Here is a 20,587-nt window from a genome sequence, read left to right as displayed (position 1 = left end):
GGTTATGGTAATTTAAGTTCTGTGGGCACCCACTGGCAGGAGAGGCTTGGGTTGAGAGGCCCTTAGTTCATTCTGCTGTAAAAAGAAGCTGCATTTTTTAGATTAATTTGGCTTCCTAAGTGTGGCAGTTTCCCTGCCTTATCTCTCTGGTATAATCCAGATCAGACTGTACTACAGTTCTACTCTCTGCTAGCATCCTAAAAGAGAAGACAATAAAGAAACAACACCAGAAGGTGATCACAGAACTATGACTGAGGATCTTCTGTAGATGTTGACTTTTAATGACCTCCCAATTACATGGTGCATGTGTGTCTTTCAAGGCATTTGACATGCTTCTCTATGAAGGAAGTTTCTTTCATAAAATGAAACACAAACATGGCCTGAACCACTGGTATGCAGCTGTCTTCTAAAATAAACAACTAATTGAGCTTATCACTTTCAATAATTTGAAATAATTGCTGGATAACTATCAAATAATTTGATTAATTTCAATATAGAACACATAAAGTTCATGGGTCCACTTCCCTGAAATTACAAAGGACATATTAATGAACCATAAAAATTAAATCTAGCAGAATTAATTGAAATAATGTCAATTTTTCCATATGCTAAGTCTTTAAAAAGAGCTAAAAGGATTTTCACAATCAAGACTGATGAGCCCTTATTCAAACTCAGTTTTCTTCACTACTTCTGGATTAGGACATATCTTAGGTGAACATACATATCTGCCAGAGATACAGTGCAGGGGAGGTCACTCAATATCTTGGTTCTTTAGCTCAAACAAAAAAGCCAGTGCTTTTGTTTTTCTAACATTTGTTTATCTGGTCTGCCTGTGGGCTCCCAGAAGACAGAAAGTGACTCTTATCACATCCTTACACAACAGTTTAAAGAAAAGGGGTTTGAGTTTTATCCTTCAAGGCCTTGAATATAACATGATGTAATCAATAGCTAGGATTTTGTAGTAGTGTTACTGTAGTAGTTACTGTAACTCCTTTTAAAAATGAAAATATACTCTCTATACACAAAGAATTCTGTTTTGGGGTACTTGGCAAATATGCTAAACATGTTTTCCAGTTTTAACAAAAGGAATATTGTAGATACCATGCTTTTGAAAGCAGCAGTTTAAACTCTCTTTGAACTAGTTGTCTGTAATATTCTTATCAGCTCTGTGCCAAACACGCTATTTAATATCAAAGGTAATCAGCTGAAGCAACCCCTGCTGTCTTTATGCAGAAGCAAGTTGCAGTTTTTCACTGTTTTGATTTTTGGATGAATACCTTATTGTTCCTTTTATCCTCTGAAGTACTTTGAACACTATGCAAACATATAAGGACCTTGGCCTGACATATTTACCATAAGCTTTTTTCTTTTAAATAAGGATGGGCATTGAAGAATGCATCTCAATACTCAGCAACAAAGGGATGCCTCACTTCAAACACTGTTTAATTTTTTTCTTTAGAAAAGAAAAATTAAACAGGGAGTTGTTTATGAACAACGGTGAAGATAATGGGGACTATCTTCCTATAAAGTTTTCTTGCGCTGTTGCATTCACTGCAAGTTTCTTAGGGTGCAGGATCTCATGGGTCATTTTCCAGTAGCTGGGTCATTTGTAGCTAGGTTCTCATGGATGGATACTCAGATATCTAACTAAGGGGAAGTTTGTGCTGCAGCCTTTCTCTGGGTTGGCAGTGATAGGCCCATCTTTTCCTCTCCAGCCTGCTGAGGGTGTAATATCTCACAGAATGCTAGGCCAGACTCAAATGTGGTTGCAATTGCAGTACTGATAGAGGTTTGCAGTAAGGGATGGGTGGAAATTCCTACCCACATATACCACACGATTGCATAATCCTCAATGCTTAGGCAAACAGAGTAAATGTTAAAGAATTAGCCTGTGTCCTGGTAGCTCTTCTGGCTAATATGGTTGAGCCGAAGGAGCTCAAGGAGCACCAAACCCAATTTCCACTGGCCAGTTCAGCTGATAACCAGGCACCTCCCATGGCCAGTTTCAGGCATTAGCTGAAATCCCAGCCCTTGGCCCGTGCTCCAGGTTTATAGTGAATTGCTGTAGTCAGGCCAACATGGTGCCCTCCTGGTAGAAACAAAAACAGAGCTTTGCTGCTCAACCTCCAGCTTCTGATGTGCTGTAAAATGCCTGAGTGAAACCCATAATTTGTGTAAATAAACTTGTATAAATGATGTGATGACAATCTGGCCTCACTTCTGAAGCAAGTACCAGTAAAGCCTGTTCAAAAAACAACCCCAAACAAACAGAACAAAACACACTCACTCCACTCCTCTTCCTAAGAAAAGGAATGGCTTCCCAGCTCAGATTGCCAAGAGGAATGTCCTGCAAGGGAAAGTCATTCTTTGGCTTCCACATGGTCTAACTACTACAGAGTCACAACTTGAAGAACTTACACCAGTTTAACCACGTCACTGCAGTAGTGGCTACACACACTATCAGTGCAAACTGCAGTGTCTCTCGCATTTCACAAAAGGTTTATAAATGATGCACTGCCAGTTAGTGATCAATTGTGTGTCCTCAAGTTCTAATTCATTATCTCTGCAATAGAACAAAATTGTACAAAGCATTTGTTTTAATGAGGCAAAGACCATCAAATATGGTAGCCAAGGACTTTGGAAACTATCAGAAAGAAAGAAGCCTGTGACTTTAACAACCTACTCTGCAAAAGGATGTGAGCATGTGCTGGCCCAACTTTATTTTGCTTTTTGCACCTGTTTTAAATTTACAGAACTTTGTTCTGAACACATTAAACCCAAAATCCAAACTGTTACCGTCTACTAAGACTATGTTTATCAAAAATTAAATAAAATTTAACTGTTAGAAAAGAGTTTGTTAACTTATCAGGACAGTTAAATGACTCTCATCTTACGTATCCCATGACTTAATTACAAACATTGAGGACATGATAGGAAATGATCACCTCTGTTCTCAAATGATTCCCAAAGTGTTGATTTTAAACTACATACAGGTACCATCTAGCAAACCTTAAAAAGATTGATTGGTAAGTCCCTTTGATTACAAGGTAACACCTGTTGATTTTTGAAATGTTTGTCCACAGGACATAAATAATATCAGGAAACCAGTAGTCTCTGAGACAACTGTTTACACTGTCAAGAAAAAAAATCTGGAGTGGCTGATATCTTTGCAAAGGATGTACACAAAGTGGAATAGTTTTAGACTAAGATCATTTAAACTAAGGATAGGAGGTGAAACAGTCATCGAAGAACCCTAACATTGTGGATTTTTTGAAATAATCTCTGAGCTTCTCCAGTGGATTATGAATATTTGTATGAAAACAAACCTTGGTATATGAGATGAAATTTCTTTGTATGTGTCTTCCACTGTCAGCCCTACAGGCCTGTCCTAGCCTGCTTTTCAGAAAGTGGAGTCAGACATTGATCATGTTGCCAAAGAGGGTGTCACCTGAAGGAAGCATCTTTATAAGGTACTTCCATAATCCTTTTGGTTTCTCATTTTAAAAATTAAAACCAGTCAGGTTCTATCACTGAATATGAAGTTAAGTCTATATAGTCATCTGTACTAACCAGTTGTTTAAAAAGAAACTCCTTTTTCTCAGAAATCATGGATAAAATGAAAATCCCTGGCTGAGATTAGAGTAGGGAATTATTTCTCAGTGGTGGCTTGGGTACAGAACAAGATGCTTTATCCCTTTCAATCGTGGACCTCCTGCTGTCAGCTTATTACAGAATCTGTTTCTGATATTAGAGCACTAAGAGACTCTTAATCTTAATGTCATGTACTGTGAGGTACAAAAAGATTGAGTTTTGAAAACTAGAGTACAAAATAACATTACTTGTTAGTTTTAATCCTTTTTCTTTCCTAAAAAGCTGGAAATCACATGAAAAACAGTGCCAATACACTTTAAAGAATTGCTAAACAGCATTTCCCTTAAAAAAGAGTATCATGGCTTTTAAGGGCCACATGGCACCATGGGATGTTATAACAATATAAAGGCATCTTCCTGTAGAAGAGATATGGGAAATGGTTATAGACTTGATAACTCTTGAATAATGCAGTGTGCAGCCAGTGCACCCTTTACATGCACTCTGTCACAAGCTCCCAGCAAAAATGCATTTATTATGTGGCCTCATGTTACAGAATATATCCACACAGACTGATTTGAAGAGGCACCATCTCCAGAAGAATGACAACAAGCACAGCTGCATTAGATAAAGGAGCACCCTGAGCCAGGGGAGGAAAAGATTACACAGGTGCCCTTTGCTGGTGCTGTTGTTCTGCTTGTGCCTCCTGAGAGATGAGGCCCTTTGTGGGCTTCTCTGCAAAAGGCTTCCTGAGCTCTGAGACCTGTGGGAGGACAGTGCTGCATCCCCTGCTCTGGCTGGAGGGCCAGCTGGGAGCCCCAGTCAGCCCAGGACATGGGTACATCATTTTAAGCTATCTTTGACACACTAGCCTTATTGCAAAAGTCCTCCTTGAGGCAACAGTAGAAGTCAAAAAGCAAAGACCTGATATTCAGAAACCCCCATCAGTGTGAAATCCCTTTCCTCTCTATGCTTCCATGTCCTGCTCTGCTCTTACTCTACCTCTCTCCTCCCATGTCCCCACCAGCTGGATCCCCCAGCTCATCTCTGCCATAGTCAAACCCAGTTGTTCACAAAAGATAGCAAAGAAAACTCAAGTAGCAGACATGGGATCACCACCTTCTGAAGTCTTGCAGTCCCTAATAACCAAAGATGGTCTTCATACCAGAAACATGGTCTTTTATATCCCATCTCCATATTTTCCTTTCTAATTGGTCCTTTCGGCTTGTAGAATTTTCTTGTATTTTTAGAAGGGTGGAGAAGAAGCTTCTGCACAGAACTGTTAAAATGGCAGTTACCAGAAAACCATAAAAAATTAGAGGACTGAAAGTTTCTTAAATGGGAAGCTACATTCTGCAGCAGAGGCACCTTAAGATGGACAGAAATTTGAGTTCAGGAGGAAGGAAGGCAGCCTGGAAATGTAACTGAAAGCAGGCTTTGAAAGTGGTATTCACTGGCACTACATCTCTAGGATTGTTTTCAGGCTGTACAGATACATACACATACACATGAGGCTATACATAAGTTTTTAAGTGTGTGTTTTAAATTCAGGCACTGAACAGTCAGCAGTACATTTCCAATTTATGGGAAAAAAACCAAAACAAAAACAAACCAGATCAGAAAAGACAGCTGTGCCTGAGCTGAAAATAAAAGATATATAAGCCTTCTTTAAGACCAAGCAGACTTCCCTGTGAATACAGACTTAGAGAAGGCTTCCAGGGAATTAAGGGTTACCTTTAGCATTTCAATTATAATTTTGGATGTATCTGGCAATGATCAGGACTAGCAGTCAGGCTAGTAATTTGATATTCATTAAAAAGTGATGTGATAAAGGGAAAGCTCTGTTGTCAAATGTTACAGAAATCTTCATGTATTGCAGATTATCATATAATTCACAACTGTCTTTTCTATTTATATTCCTTCGAGCCCTTCAGGAAATGAGAAATTATTTTAAGCTGGATGTAGCTGTTGAAAGCAAAGAAAATCCTTTCTTGTCAACATAGGATTTACGCAAACACTTTCAACTTGATCCTTAGGTCTTGTAGCTCAAGATATTATTAGTACTTTCAAGAACCATGAGAAGAATTTCCCTATGTAAAAGGAAATACAACCTCATGAATAACAAGTTAGTTATGGAGTATTTATATCATGGTAGCAAAGTCTGGGGGTATTTTTATGTGCAGCTCTGTTTTCACAAAACATATCCTTTGCTACATAAGTTACCCCTAATCATAAAAACCATTTTGCCAGATCAAAATAAGTGTAGCTGTCCTAAAATCTGTAAAGATACATATAAACTGTTCCTTCACTTAACAGAATGGTACTTTGAGAAAAATTATGCAAAATTAAATAAATAATTATTGTGCTTTTCAGTGCCCCAGTGACACAAATTGTTTAGGCTTTCAAACAGCGTTTTGGTTGCTTTAAATGATGTACATCTTGAAAATGAAATAGTGATGCAATTTTAATTGATCAATTAAAATAATTTTTCATGGTTTCTAAATGGATTAGCTCTAAAATTACTTGTCTGCTGAAAAAAACACTTTTTCAGAGCTGTTACCCAATATCACATTTCCAGACAATGTCTCCTTTGTCATCTTGTCCTGTTTCTCATTCTCCTTCAAATGCCTACTGAATACAACTGCCTTTTGAACTAATTCACTGAAAAGAATTTATCCTTCTCTTTAGTAAACTTCAAAACCTTTCCTTCAAAATCTGGAGCAGAAGTCCTGTTACAGATAAATAATATTTAGCTCCAGCACACAATGCAACACTTGGGAAATTTGAAATTAAGAACACATTCCATATTTTGTGCCTTATCCTTAAGTCCATTTATAGCACTATGAAAAATGGTATCATTAGGAATTTATTGCAGCTCAGACCTAATGGTTGGAAGAACATGGTTGAGACTCAGACCTGGAGAAATGGGTAACAACGATAAGCAATTACTTCAGTTTATTTTCTTCCTAGAAACAACACATTACTTCCCAACACATTTCTTCCTAGAACAATTTTTACCCTAAATTACCTTAGCAAAAGTTTAGTCTCTGTGCTTTAAGAAAATATTTACTATGATTTTCACCTACAGATTTTTAATTTTTCAAAGGAAAAATATGAAAATTTTGTCCCCCTGATCTGCAACACAGTGGCCAAACTCTTCTGCCTGAAGTGTGTAGTGCCAGCAGGAAGAAAGAAACTAGAAACTGCAATTTTGAATTTTCAGTGGTTCTGATATGAAAGAAAGCCTTAAAAATTCTGAAAACTGGAAAACCACTCCCTGTCAATGTGTTAGAAGCTTCACTGTATACTGTTTCAGATGCTGTGAGGAACACAGAGGTAGGGCAGCAGAATAAACATTATAGAAATGTATTATTATTTTGGGAATTTTCACATATAAATGCTCCTACTTTTATGGTTTAAACTTCACGTAGTCTTAAACAAGATCTACAGTACTTTTAAACATATCTCTAAAAATCTGTCCTATGTGTGTAAGTCTTTGCTGTGAATGTTGTGGTTGGTCTTGCAGAAGAAAGCAGTTACTGTCTTTGGATACAAACATATTAAGAAAAAAAATACACTCTCAGGTTAGTTGTTTCAACAAATTATTTATCTGATTATTACTTTAGTTATGTTTGTGTGCTTCATCTATTTAGATAGTGAAGTGTCCAGAACAAAAACTACATTTTATTTTGCATTAATAAGGTATTAACATAATGAGTGATTGACTGACATTTGAGCCCCTTTGCGTTGTCAGGATATAAACTGAATGAAAACCACTAAGTCAATAAGAGGACTCCAGATAATGCTGTTCCTGTTTGAAAGCAGAGAAAGAAACATCTTCATGAAAACTCGTCCTTACAGTTCAATGTGGTGATTATGCCAATGCTACATATTATCAATGGAGAAAGTAACTTGGTCTTCTCCCTCTATTTTGCCCCTTTTTTGCACCAAAAAAAACCCCAAAAAACCCCCTCATCAAAGAATCCTGGAGCTTTTTGGCTGTCTATTAAATTCACTGAAACTGTCCAACAGGTCCAAAAGCTGCTGGCTGGATTTCTGACAGAGGGACACAGCAGGATTTCCTCAGGAAGTCAGGCTAATCAGATTGTTTAAAAGAAATCCTAAGTGAATTACATTTTATTTTCAATTTGCTTTATACAAAACTAAATCAAATGGTTGCAGAACTAAGCCTCTTTCACCCTTTATGATTTTATTCCTCTTTCTCCTTTCATACAAATAGTTTCAATTTCCCTTCTGAGATGACTTTTTTCTCAAATTGTCAGCTTGGCAACTATTTGAACTAATCCTTTAAAAATCACACCTAGGATACTTCTTATTTTCCTATAAATATGGGAAACATTAAAATATAGTTTCAATATGTATTTTTGCTGCTTGTTCCAGACTTACTGTAGAAGTTACAGAAGCAAAATTTCTTTGGGGCTGGAACGGTGCCTTTCCTGTCATAAATTAATGATCAACTGTGGTTTAGTGTATGCTGACTTAAGTTATTTTGGCTATAAGATTAATTTTCAGGTAACTTAATCATAAAGGTATTTACCAAAATATGGAAAAGTAAACGGTCTTCAGCAATATTTTAGTGTTATTTGTAGTTAAATGAACATTGCTCTTATAAACCTCCTGTGTTACAACCCTAATTACCTAATGGACAACATTGCCAAGTGCTTCAGATTGTTTTAATTAAATTAAGTGAGTACAGGGGTGCTTCTTTTTCACCTGCTCTCTCATTATTTAGCCAAAGTAAACACACTTAATGCTGTCAGATTTCCATCATAAATTCTTTCCTTCAGCTTTACAATTTTATTGGTACAGTTCTCCTAATTTCCTTTAAATTCTTTAAATATTTCTGCTTTGTTTTTTCCCAGAACTAAATTTTGGTTTCTCTGCATGACCCTGTGAGCACAATAAAGCTTCTTTTTCATTAATGATGAAATATCTGAGCCCCAATGTATTTTCAATTACTACCACAGATCTGCCTTTTAATTGTCTTCAACACTGTAATTTTTAATTTCTCAATGCTCCTCAGTCTTAACAGAATTTTAGCCCACTTCCCAGCCCACCTCCAGTGTTCAGTTGCCTTAATTTTATTTCTTTTTTTTTTTTTTCCATAGAAGTAAGCAGATGAGAAGGTACTTACAGCTGCAACTTACCAAGAGTTCGGAAAGGTCTTTGATTTGGCGTATGAGAGAAGAAACCAGGTTTCAAAGCATTTGTGACCAAAATGTCAAAATACTCTTCGAAATCATTCCTAAAAAGTAAAGTAAATGTGATTAATTAAACTAACTAATTACTTAAAATGTCATGAAATACTCTTTAAGACTTAAGAAAATATCAGAGTATTTTTTTAAGGTACTTGCTTCTGTCACTTTTTTTTTCGATGCTTGTTCAATGCCTATCATTCTTTTCCTGAGGCTGTCAAAAGAGAGTCAAACCCCCAGTGAGTTATCTTTGAGAACATTCATTATTTGTAAAAAGATGTTCCTTGATCTCAGGAGAACATGTAACAGATGATATTTTTTTAATCTGAGATGGCAACATATGCATAGACATGGACTGAAAGTTGTAAATGAGGGATTTTCTTTTCAAAGAAGAAAATCTGAAGTGATGGGTTAGGAAGTGGCTGAAGAGACTTAAACACAGGTGCTTATTTGTAGGTATCCACACTGAAGATGTGCATAGGCCTAAGATGCTCTGTTGGCAGACAACAGAGATCTAATTTACAGCCAATGGAAACTAGAGTGTAATTTCACATATTCCAAAACTGAAGCACCATTTTGATAGCTGAATTCCTTCTTCAGATTCCGCTGGCTGCTCTCACTACATCCCTGCTGGTTACAGGGAGGCTGGACATATGACTACAAACAAACAGCCACCAGCTTCAAGTCTTCATCTGCCTGCTGAATCCCACGATTAAATATAGATTTTTCAAAGATCATTTGGTCCATCTCCAAACAATATACAGATTGTTATCTAGACTATGGAAATCCCATCAGTTTCAATGGGTTTGAATGTCTCAGCATGGTATGTAAGAAAACATTCCTCATCTATGACACACTTTATTTTAATAGAAATATTTCATTGCTTAGGTGACTTCATTGCCTACAAAATCCAAAAAAGTGATGGATACTCTTGAATGGAACAAAGAAATCACAGATGGCAAGTCCAGGATGGACACAGGCACTGAAATGCTATCAGCAGTAGAGGAAGTTTGCTGGAAGTAAACCAGTTAACTATATCACTTTCAAATAATTCATGATCTTCCATGGGACTGAGATATCTTATCAAAAACTGAATGCTCTCCCTATGAGAGACAGCTTTTGGGCTGTGTTCAAAGTTATATTCCAGCCTTAAAATAAAAGCCCTTTAAATTTCCTTTCTCTAATGAAATTTTAGCTTTGTCTAATTTTTCTCCACTGGTGACCATATGTAAACCTTTGCCTTTTTAAAAGTACCAGTATCAAATATCACAATGATGTGTTTTTAAAATTTGCTTCCATGTGGAAGATTCCAGATGCTGAGCCAACAGGCTGGGTTCTTCTGTCCTCAGGTGAAAAGTATCAACAGAGATAAACTTTTCAAATTAGCACCTGGTGCAAATAATCCATCTAGAGGTAAATTAAGCTTGAATTTGCAAAACAAAGCAAGCATTTCAGGAGCACAACAAAGAACAATTAACAAGTGAGAGGATAAGAGGAATATCTCTCATGTTGTACAAGAGTAGGTTTAGATTTGATATTATGAGAAATTTCTTCTCAGAAAGGGTGGTCAAGTATCAGAAAAGTCTGCCCAGGGTAGTGGTGGATTCACCATCCCTGGAAGTGCTCAAATAATGTGTGGATGTGGCACTTGGTGATATGGGTTAGTGGAGAACACAGAGGTGCTTGGTTAATGCCTGGACTCAATGATTTTAAAGGTTTTTTCCAACCTAAATGGCTCTGTGATTCTCTGATTTGTGGGAAAAGTGGCAAGTGCTTTGTTTAAAAAAACTGAAACAGAACAAACAAGACTTTTCAGAAGAATTGGTAACTTTTTATTACTCTGTTGAAAAACTGCTTTGTGTGAGGAGATGCTGTTATCTGTGGCCTTTTCTGAAACAATATATTCAATCTCATGTACAAAGCTACTGTTTCTATGAGAGACTTTGCGTTATATTATTATGTAACACTATACATAAAGCAAATCTGTTCCATTTGCTGCCTGTGATTGGTACAGTGGCCTGTGGTTACAGTAAGTAGCTAGCACAATGGGCAGGATGTATCTTACACATGTATCACAACTTTCACCTTCTAAAAACTGCACTCCGAATTCAGATAGTGGTTGACACCACCGACAGAGCCAGTGGAGAAACATCCACATTCTTGAAAGGTAATCCATCCCACTTATTTCAGACATAATTCTACCATGCAGACTGAATTGCCAAGGATAATGCCCAGTGGTTTCTCTCCACTAACCACAAAGGGAAACAAAATGAACAGCTTCAAAAAGTTCCTCAATTTTAGGTGGCTAACATTCCTGAAAAAGTGAAATACAGTTGACTTCAGTGACTATGTGATGATTGACTCATCATGAGGTGTGCTCCTGCCCACACTTAAAGGTTCAATTAACCTGGGCAGCATCCTCGTGGTAGGTAAGCCTGAAAAGTCACACCATGATGCTGCTGTATGAATGAACTGGCACTTGCTTTTTAAGGTTTACATGTCTTATTTACTGATCCCAGCAGTATGTCTGTGCTCTGGCTGGGAAATAGTTGTCATTTTATTTCAAAATGAAGTTTTTTCTTATACTTCCTCTCCCTACCAAAATGTGTTCTAGTTAAGGACAATTTTGTCAGATGAGCACAATTGGGATATTTTGCTCATGAAATGGTAAATGATACACTTAAGCATGAATTTCCCACCACAGGTTTTATGAAGACAATAATTTCTTTGCCAAAAAGGAGCTTCTTTAATAAAGTGCAAAAAAGGAAACAGTTACAAGGTAAGGATATTAGTAGTAAGAGGCTAAAACTTTACATGCATCTCTGTTTTTCATATTTATCATTATGGGTTTTTTTATTTCATACTATACAATTTTGGGCTTCTCAGTATCATATTGATTAACTGAAAGGAGTAGGAATAGAAATTAATAAAGGATTATGTAGGTGCAATTTGTAAGTGTTGATATCAAGAATAAAATGCAGTGTTGATGTCAAGAATAAAAACCAGTTAGCCTGGTCAAATAAAGTTAAGGGCAGAGATAATAAAGGTGAACCTAAATTATATTCCAGTACAGCAAAAAGTAGAACAGGTATGAAGAGTCTTTATGTCTCATATGAGAGGCATAGGAACAAACAAAACCACTAAAAAGTTTAGATTTTCAGGAAAATAACCCCACTTCACTAAAGTCTAATGGACAGTGGAGTACTCAGTTCTCCAAATGCTACTTGGAAGCCACACTGCATGAATCACTGGAAAATATGATTGTAATAAATACCATAGAACAATCTACACTTTTGTGGAAAAGAAAGTGACACAGTATCCTTCTAGCAGGATATCTTTTTTTGGTGTTTTGAAAGGCAACTGATCATTTCTGATATCTTGCTTACTGTCTTCCAGCAGGATTTCTACAGCTACCTTCATCAGCTGAACACTATTCACCAAGGAACAGAAAGCCAAAATCATTGTATGTGGCCAAGAATGTACTTTTATACCAAATTTTCATTCAGGAAATAACTAGACAGATTTACACAAAAGAGTTAATTCACAGACATCTTGCTCATAAAGGAGAATTGCTTTTTGTCAGGAGGTAGATTTGTCCCTCAAACGAGCAAGTATAATGTTCATGCAAAGCAGTGAGAACTGGCATGGTTGATGCTTCGTTTTAGCATTTAGCCTAGAGAGTACAAAAGAGAAGTCACACTGGCAGGACTGGTTTTGGAAGGTAGTGCTGTCTTTTACCTTACCTGTAGTTTTCTTACAGTGTTGCTGTATTCATTCTGCTGTTCCCTGGCATATCCTGATAGCCAAGGCAGGGTCACACTGAACTACTTATTTCTTGGATTAATAATAAATAAACAGTCTCACTCTGTCACCTCACTATTTGCATCACTAATTAATTTATTTTCTAGGTAAGTGATAGTTCTGCTGAATTTCACTGAATTTGACTTGACCAGCCATGTTCTTAACATTATGCTATAAACATTATGCTATATGCTATTGTGATCAGCAACTGCAACCTCCACCAGTTGCCAAGTGCAATAAACTGCCTGCTTTATCTTGCTGTGAAGGAGCACATTTCTCGTGCGCAGCCATCTTTTGAAAACCACTAATGGGAAAAAGTATTGGTAAGATTTTCCTGCAAATTTACTGCAAGGAAATGTAATAGTACTAATAGTTGCACTCACTGCTGGAGAAGCAAGAAAAGAAGTGGCTTAAATAAGACAGTCTAGCAAAAGTTTACAATAAAATTAGGAATCAGATGGTACATAGGATATTGGCCTGAAAGATAATTCCCTGGCATCTTCAATCCCATCATGATGCCTCCAAAAGGATGCAGGTTGTAAGTGTGCTGTGGGTCAGATACAGCTCACAGGCTCACAGATGGACTACTTTGTCTCTTGTAACACTCTACTAGAGAGGGGCCCAGCGGAAAACTCGGAACCAAATAATTCACCATACATAAACAAAACTCAAATTAGCTTACCAATAACTCAGGCTTATCTCCAGTTGCTGTTGGTTAGATATAATTTGAAATGGACTTTGCACTTACCCAAGAACATGTTCACACAGAAGCCTGCAGTAGTCACTGTGAGAACTGGTAATTAACAGCAGAATCTTCCCAGCATTCTTCAGTTGTTTCAGCCACTTTTTTACAGACTCTGGACATCTTTGTAAATATTTGTCTGGATGATTTTTCACTTCTGGGAAATACATCCCACAGTCTTCTAAAAAAATGAAAACATAATTATGTTATCCAATCCTGCTCACAAACCACTTAATCCACACAACAAATATCCTTTTATGTGCAAACAACAGAATTAAAATAAGGCAAAGCAAAGTTTAACATTTTCTCTGGGCTGTAATATAATAGAAACCAAAACCCCCAAACAAACCAAGAAGATTCACTGTAGCAGAAATAAGATTGCATGACTTTTTTATTGTGGAATTTTCATAATTATTTTGTTTCATGATCTTTTGCTTGTCATAGTTAGTAGCAAAGAAATTTCAGATTATAGTTTCATACAGGAAATAATTATTTCTTTTCACCTTTGCTCAATTTTTGGATACTCAGTTTGTGATTGTAAAATGAGCTAAATGTTTAGAGAGTAGTAAGGGCCTAAAATTCCAAAGAACACCTGTTCACTTATTCCTGACACTTTACATTAGCATTGATTGATCAGTAACATCCATTTTATTATTTTCACATTTTTCTCAAGTAGCACTTTATCTATGAAAGGTTGATCAACTGGCAAAGTCTTGTAGGTATTTGGAATACTAGGAACAGATGCAAAAACCTGCCCTATTCAGCTTCAATAATGTTCTTTTTGCCAAATAAAACAGCAATAGAATTTTGCAAATACACTTGGAATGTAAGATTTTAAAAAGTGTGGAACAACACTAACTTGGCAGTAAAAGTTACCTATTCATAAAGTCACCAATAAATATTCATCTTGTTATAGCCCATAGCAGCTTTACCAAAATGTCAAATTAACATTAAATTTCCCTACGTATTTCTTCTGTGCTCAAACCCTCTGTAACCAAAACTGTCAAGCTAGTTAAAGGTTTAAAAAGAAATATAATAATTGTAGAGACAGAAATTATACAAAGTATTTGGCTCTCAGTCCGTGTGTGTTATATTATAATGAACATCATAATAGATTATTTTTCTTCCAGCACTTGTTCTATATGCAACTGTCTGTGGTCAACTTTGCTGAATGATTTAATAAATCCCAGACATTACTTAGCTTTCTGGTATGTGAGTAATGCTGTTCTCTAGTTTGAAAAAATAAGATTTAAACCACTTGAACTTTAGCTATTTAATGGAAGAGAACATGCATGTTTGAAACAGCAGTATCAAAGAAAGACAGAAAGATGCTGGGTGCTAAACATTGTTCCATACACTACACATTCAAACATCTACAGATGGCAGGGAACAAAAGTCTTCCAAAAGAAGATTCAAATTGGCTGTTATCCCTGGAATTAGACAGGAGGCAAAAAATGTATTATTCTGTACTACAACTTGGCAGATTTCTTCCAAAAAAGTAGACTGGTATATCTGGGAAGAGTCTCTCAAACAAAATCTCCCAACTCACAACCAGGCCACTCTTCCAGCCCTTTGCTGTATTTAGGTCAGGCTGTGTAACAGTGTCTACCAGGGATACAAGCCTGCTCCTGCAGCCAGCATTATGGGATGCCATGACATTTGCCTTGAGAGCTAGCCAAGAACAATGATATTTTTGATTAAACAAAGCAGATTTATGAAAGAAGGTTTCCTGTTGTGTTTTCCCTCCTTCTTTCCTGAGGCATGAATATTGTTTGGGATGAGCAATAATTTCTAGGAGCAGAATCTGCATTTTTTTTCTCCATATTATAACTAGCAATAATATTTCATATGCTATCCTATGACAATTTTTATTTTTATGTTTTGGAAAGTGCATAACATTAGATGAGAAGGAAGGGGCACACACAAACAAAGCAGGCTTAGCACTAGCTCCTACAGGTACAAACAATTAAAATACAGATGGCAAAGTTCATTTATATAACCAGTGACCTATCACTCTTATCACTCCCAGATGAAAAGATCTGTTTTACTCCTGGATGCTTTATGTTTTTCTGTCCTTATGAAATCCCTTCTACTGTCTGTGACCATTATTTGATGTGCAATTTAAAGCCTTTGAGTTAATTTAATCAAAACTGTCTTATCTCTCCATAATCTGTGGAGTATCTTCTATGTGACAAATCTATTATACTTGGCCTTTGAGCTACATCTGCATTGGAAAAGGCCAACAACTCTGGGTTCAATATATGAGCTGAAAGAGAGTCTTATTCCAGCTTTCTATCTAGACCCTGAAGCCCAGCTGTTAATTGCAGACAAGCAATGAATCAGTTCTTGACACTGAGATCTGAAATTTGCCTCTGGGCTGTTTGCCACATCAGACTGAGGCAGCTCAGAAGAATCCTCATTAAAGCATACTCTACTGTAATTAGACCAGCATGGTCCAGGAAAGAAGAGTTTGACTTAATTCCTAACATACTATTGTATCTGGTGAAGACAGTTTGGTGGAATACAAACTCATACCTGTAAATGAGTTTAATCACCAAATCTTGCCAGATTTAATTGAAAGCCACATAAAAGCCAAAAAACTTGCTCATTAACCCAGGGCAGGAGCCAATTTTGATGAGTATAGCAGAGACACAGGCACCTTGTTGACAGAAAGAATTGTGGAAGCTTTAACATGTGATGGAGAAATAGCATTGTGTCAAGCCTTCAAAATCAAATGGAATGATTTCTTAATGACCAATGAAGCCATTTTCTCCATTATGGCATAGGTTTTACTGTGTTTTACTAAAGCAAACAAACAATAAAAATATGAAGAATACTCTATTAAACAAAGCAGCAGTGAGAAATCAGAAAAGAAATAATTTTATCAGAGACAACAGAGGAAAGCAAAAATGAGTGCTTATGCAACTGCCATACAGCTCGATTCTTGAAAAACAAAGAAGTAGTTCATCAGAGTAACACTGTTCTGGAGAAATAAGAAATTTCTCTAGCCTGTAAAACCTCCCTGACAATGCTTATGGACCATCCAAATTGGAAAATACTCTCATAAATGGAAATATAAGCAAACTTTAGGAAAGTTTTGTTGGTCCACAAATTCTGTGTATCAAAGTGGGGGACTTGTGGTCACTGCCAGATCTACAACTGATGGTTTGTTATCTGTACATTGCCTAAAATAAAAGCTCTACTTTTTTTCCTCTTTGTTTTATGAATATCACTTAACATACAGCTATATGGACATTGACATATATTAATACATACCCACAAATCAAGGAAAGCAAAACATTCACAAAACAACTGTCTCAACTTTCACCTCAAATTCTCTGTTGTTTTCAGTTACCTTCAAGCATGCCAAAGCCTTCATTTAGTAACCTCTGGCTCTTTGGCAGTGTGAACACTTACACAAAACAAAAAAGAAGTATTTAATAAATTCAAAACAAGAAGCCCGTGACAATCGACATAACAATTAACATATTTACCCCCTATCATTTTATGAGAAAACTTAATCCAATGATGTGGAGGAGGAAATCTAAGCATTTCATACACAACCTTGGAATTTATTATGTATATGTCACCATGGAACAAATGCAATTTTTTCAATTTCCATTCCTGTTATTAAACAACATGAAGTTTATCTCAAATCTCTGAAATACAGCCTGCTTTAGCAAATTAGCAACTAGACTCTGAAGGGATTTATAATAATCTTCCAAATATACTTTCAGAAACAATTATTGCTTTTGCAGTCCACCTTTCAGAAGGTATCCTTTCAGAAAAACAAAAGTATCCTTTCAGGAAAAAATTATACATTTTAAACTGAAGCTGGAAATAGAAGCAATTAAAATGAATTGTCTAGAACCACCACATATGAAGGTCCTGCCAGAGCCTCTTATCAGATCAACATTGTGGTGTATTTTCAAAGCAATATAATTTCCTCTGTCTATATTATCAGAGGTTCCTTTTGTGTCCAGTTTGGGGTTCATTTTTTCTTGTTTTATCTGACATTTTAATTTGAAAGTTAATCTGATTTTTAATCTGACATTTATCTGACGTTGTGTTGACTTGTAATTTAACTGTGTGAGAGCTGTGATAGCAAGTGTGATGGGAATTTTGTGGCTGGAAATGCTGGAAATGCAGAGCCCTCAGACCATACTCAGAGAGAGGCTGCACAATGCTTGTCGTGTCTTCCAGCACAGATAATAATCCAGTCCTTAAGCCAATGACCCTCCTCTACTACAGTCACAAAATTACTTTATTGAACTATGCAGTTTGATGTTTGTGGAAAAAAAAAATAAAAAGATTCTGCATTTCTCTTGTGCTCTGCATTACACTGCTTCTCCCAGCAGGATCAGTTCACACACACCTGGCCCTGGATTCATTTGGATTCAATGCCAGTAAATCTGCACTGCCAGAACACTGCAGTTTTCATCCCTTAACTGCTATTTGGATTATAAAGTGGGCAAATGTTCAAGGGGCACCTTTCTGGCAAGGTCTTAGTCCAGAACTAAAACACAGGAACAGTGTATTTCTCAGTATTGTCACTGCTTCTGAGGGGAACTTACTTGATTAAATTAAAAATAATTTATCTGCTATTTATACAATTTAGCTAAGCAGAAAAGTATGAGGCTAAAAAAAACCACTAGAATTCAACCAAGAAAAATAAACTTTACACTACCAATTTGTAGCTTGTATTTAATGGCTTTAACAACTAACAATCTCTTACAATGAAAGCAGTATTTGGAAATGTGACTTTTCTCTCTTTTAAATTCAAAGGCAATATGATAGCTTAGCTATTTATACACATAACCAAATTCTCTGCAGCTCTGCTATGAGAAAGAACTTCTAGTTCTTCCCTAATTTTTGTCTTAATGCTGGCTTGCAGACAACAGTTATTCATTTGATTAACAGAGCAGAGCTGCAATGAATGTTACAATCAGCGATGATACAGACAAAAATATTCACTGTATATTCCTATGCACTGTGGCCTTACAGCACTTCACGTTTTTAGAGTGAACAGAGACACTTTGACCATTGTTGCTGTCTTCCTCTCCTGTCTAAATAAACTAATACAACAACTATCATAAACATTCAACAGAAACACAAGAAAAGTAACTTCATCACAGAAGATTCTGAAAAAGAACTTAAATTTCATCTAATGAAAGCAAGTAGAAGAGAAAGGGGGTGATGGTTAAAATTACATTAGGCAAGTTGTCTTTTACTGCCTTTTATTTAAGCTGAAGTGTGTTCTAGTAGGAGCAGCAGAAGCAAAATGAGAGACAGAGGGAAGGAAATGTTTACATAAAGCAAGATAAGAAAAGATAATGGTGATGCAGGAATGACAAAATATGGTTACATTCTGGAGGCCTGGGATGAGGCAGATATCAGGAACAGAGAGCAGCAGGAAGAGATAAATCATCCTCTCCTTCCCCCAGGAGATAAAAAACTTTTAAAAACAGAATAAAAGGATGACAGTCCTGGAAGACAGGAGGTTAGGAAGAGGCAAATGTCATAAGAGCAAAAACGAAGAGTGACAGATATCAAATATTTTGAACTTTCATGTTTTCTACAATTGTCTCAATTCTTTAGAAAGATTGAGAAATTCTTTAGAAACACAGTGCCATTTCTGAAAAGGCCAAAGGGTTAAACATCCTGTTCCAGTTCAGGCAGGAAGAGCAACAGCTATTTACATTTCTTCATTTATTAGGAGCAGACATAAAAAGAGGATACTAAGTTTAGAGACAAAGGAGATTTTAATATTATGGTACCAAATCTCTCATTCTCACCTGAAAAAAAGAGTGAAGCAGCATTTCTATGATAAAAGAGAGGGGGGAAAGGAGCATGGGTGAATTGGCCAGTGGAGACCAGAAATTCAGAATAACACCTCAGTGAGTTTCTGCCTGTCACAAAGCTGAACTTTGCAACCCGATGAATCTCTGCTTGTTGTGGCTAAGAACTAGCTTATGTGCCAGATATATGAGTTGCTGCTTACACACCAGTATCTTTCAAGCTGCTCCTGCATATACAAAGGAAACAGAAATGTGACAGAAAAAGGAAAAAAAGGCCTGAAAATCAGACAGAAGAGAGGAGGTAGGAAATATGAGGAGAAATAAAAATCAAACCAGTACTAAGGATAGGTTTCATTCTATTAATAATGCACAGTTTTAAATAGGGAACATATATTAGGATGTCAAATCAAATTAAAGAAAAAACTTTTCCTCCTGTGTTCTCAGAAAATTAGGTATTTTTATGATCACAGTGTAAACCCTCTGCATGTGGCACTTGAGTTTTGAACTAATCACATATTACCAGTTGAACTACAGGATCAACTGGGTCTTCATTTGCCTCTTTTGCCTGTGTATCTGTCAAAGATGTTTACCGCCCACATAACATTAACATTCTCAATATTTTTAGCAACATCCAGCTCTGATCAGGCAGAAATAGATCACACTTTCTAAAATAACAAACTATTTTCCAGTGATGACAACTCTGTGCTTGCTTTGATTAATTTCAAGGGGGTGACCATAAGGTAAGGGTCCGTGGTGAGCTAGGAAAAACATGACTACTTGGATTAATAGTGGCTGCAGTGCTATATAAACACTTAATACACTGAAGGAAACATTTTAGCAGAACACACACAAAACAGCACCTCTGCAAATATTTCATGGGTCATTTCCTCTTCTACTTATTTTCTACTCCTGTGGCCTATGAGAAATTTACTGCAAGATTTAAAATGCTTTGGTAGCTAAAGATAGGTCTCCAACGAAAAAGGGTCTGATTGACTAAAAATTTTCCTAAGGAAGCTAAGAGCAGATGTTGTTTCTTCTGGCTTAATATTATAAGGCAGGAACCACAACTCTCCCTTTCTGAGTTGAGGTTCCCATGATAAAGGCAGTCAGGATAGCACAGGATCTTTAGCTATATTTAAAGGGAAGTCCTAATGTCTAAATTAGAAGCTATTACTGCTCTGACATTTCTTAGCTGAACATCACCCCCTTCTTCTCCTTGTGTAGCAGGGAGTAGAACCAAAGACCTCTGATGGACAACCCAGAACCTCAAGGCTGTGCAAGGTTTAAGGGCTGGCCCTAATCAAAGTCAGCTTCAAGGTGAGGCTATATCATTTCTTGAAAACATAACTTTTCCCCAAAAACTTTTCAAGCAAGCTTAAAAAGTACCATTTCCTATCAGGAAGAACCCCCTTCAGTCTGCCCCTAATCTTCACCCTCCTGCT

The 20,587-nt window shown here is 36.6% G+C and overlaps 1 protein-coding gene across 1 annotated transcript in view; it reads right to left on the bottom strand.

Annotated features, from left to right (window-relative positions):
• The window catches only part of NT5DC1 (5'-nucleotidase domain containing 1), a 126,203-nt gene that overhangs the window by 31,193 nt on the left and 74,423 nt on the right, over positions 1–20,587 (bottom strand). The window contains exons 7-8 of the mRNA XM_054630095.2: positions 13,354–13,528; positions 8,757–8,854 (exon numbers count right to left, since the gene is read on the bottom strand). Of these exons, the coding sequence (XP_054486070.2) occupies positions 8,757–8,854; positions 13,354–13,528 (273 nt within the window). The remainder of the gene's footprint in view (positions 1–8,756; positions 8,855–13,353; positions 13,529–20,587) is intronic.

The sequence above is a fragment of the Agelaius phoeniceus genome, chromosome 3 (assembly GCF_051311805.1).
Source record: "Agelaius phoeniceus isolate bAgePho1 chromosome 3, bAgePho1.hap1, whole genome shotgun sequence".
NCBI classification, from domain to species: domain Eukaryota; kingdom Metazoa; phylum Chordata; class Aves; order Passeriformes; family Icteridae; genus Agelaius; species Agelaius phoeniceus.
This window is presented reverse-complemented; position numbering and strand designations above follow the sequence as displayed.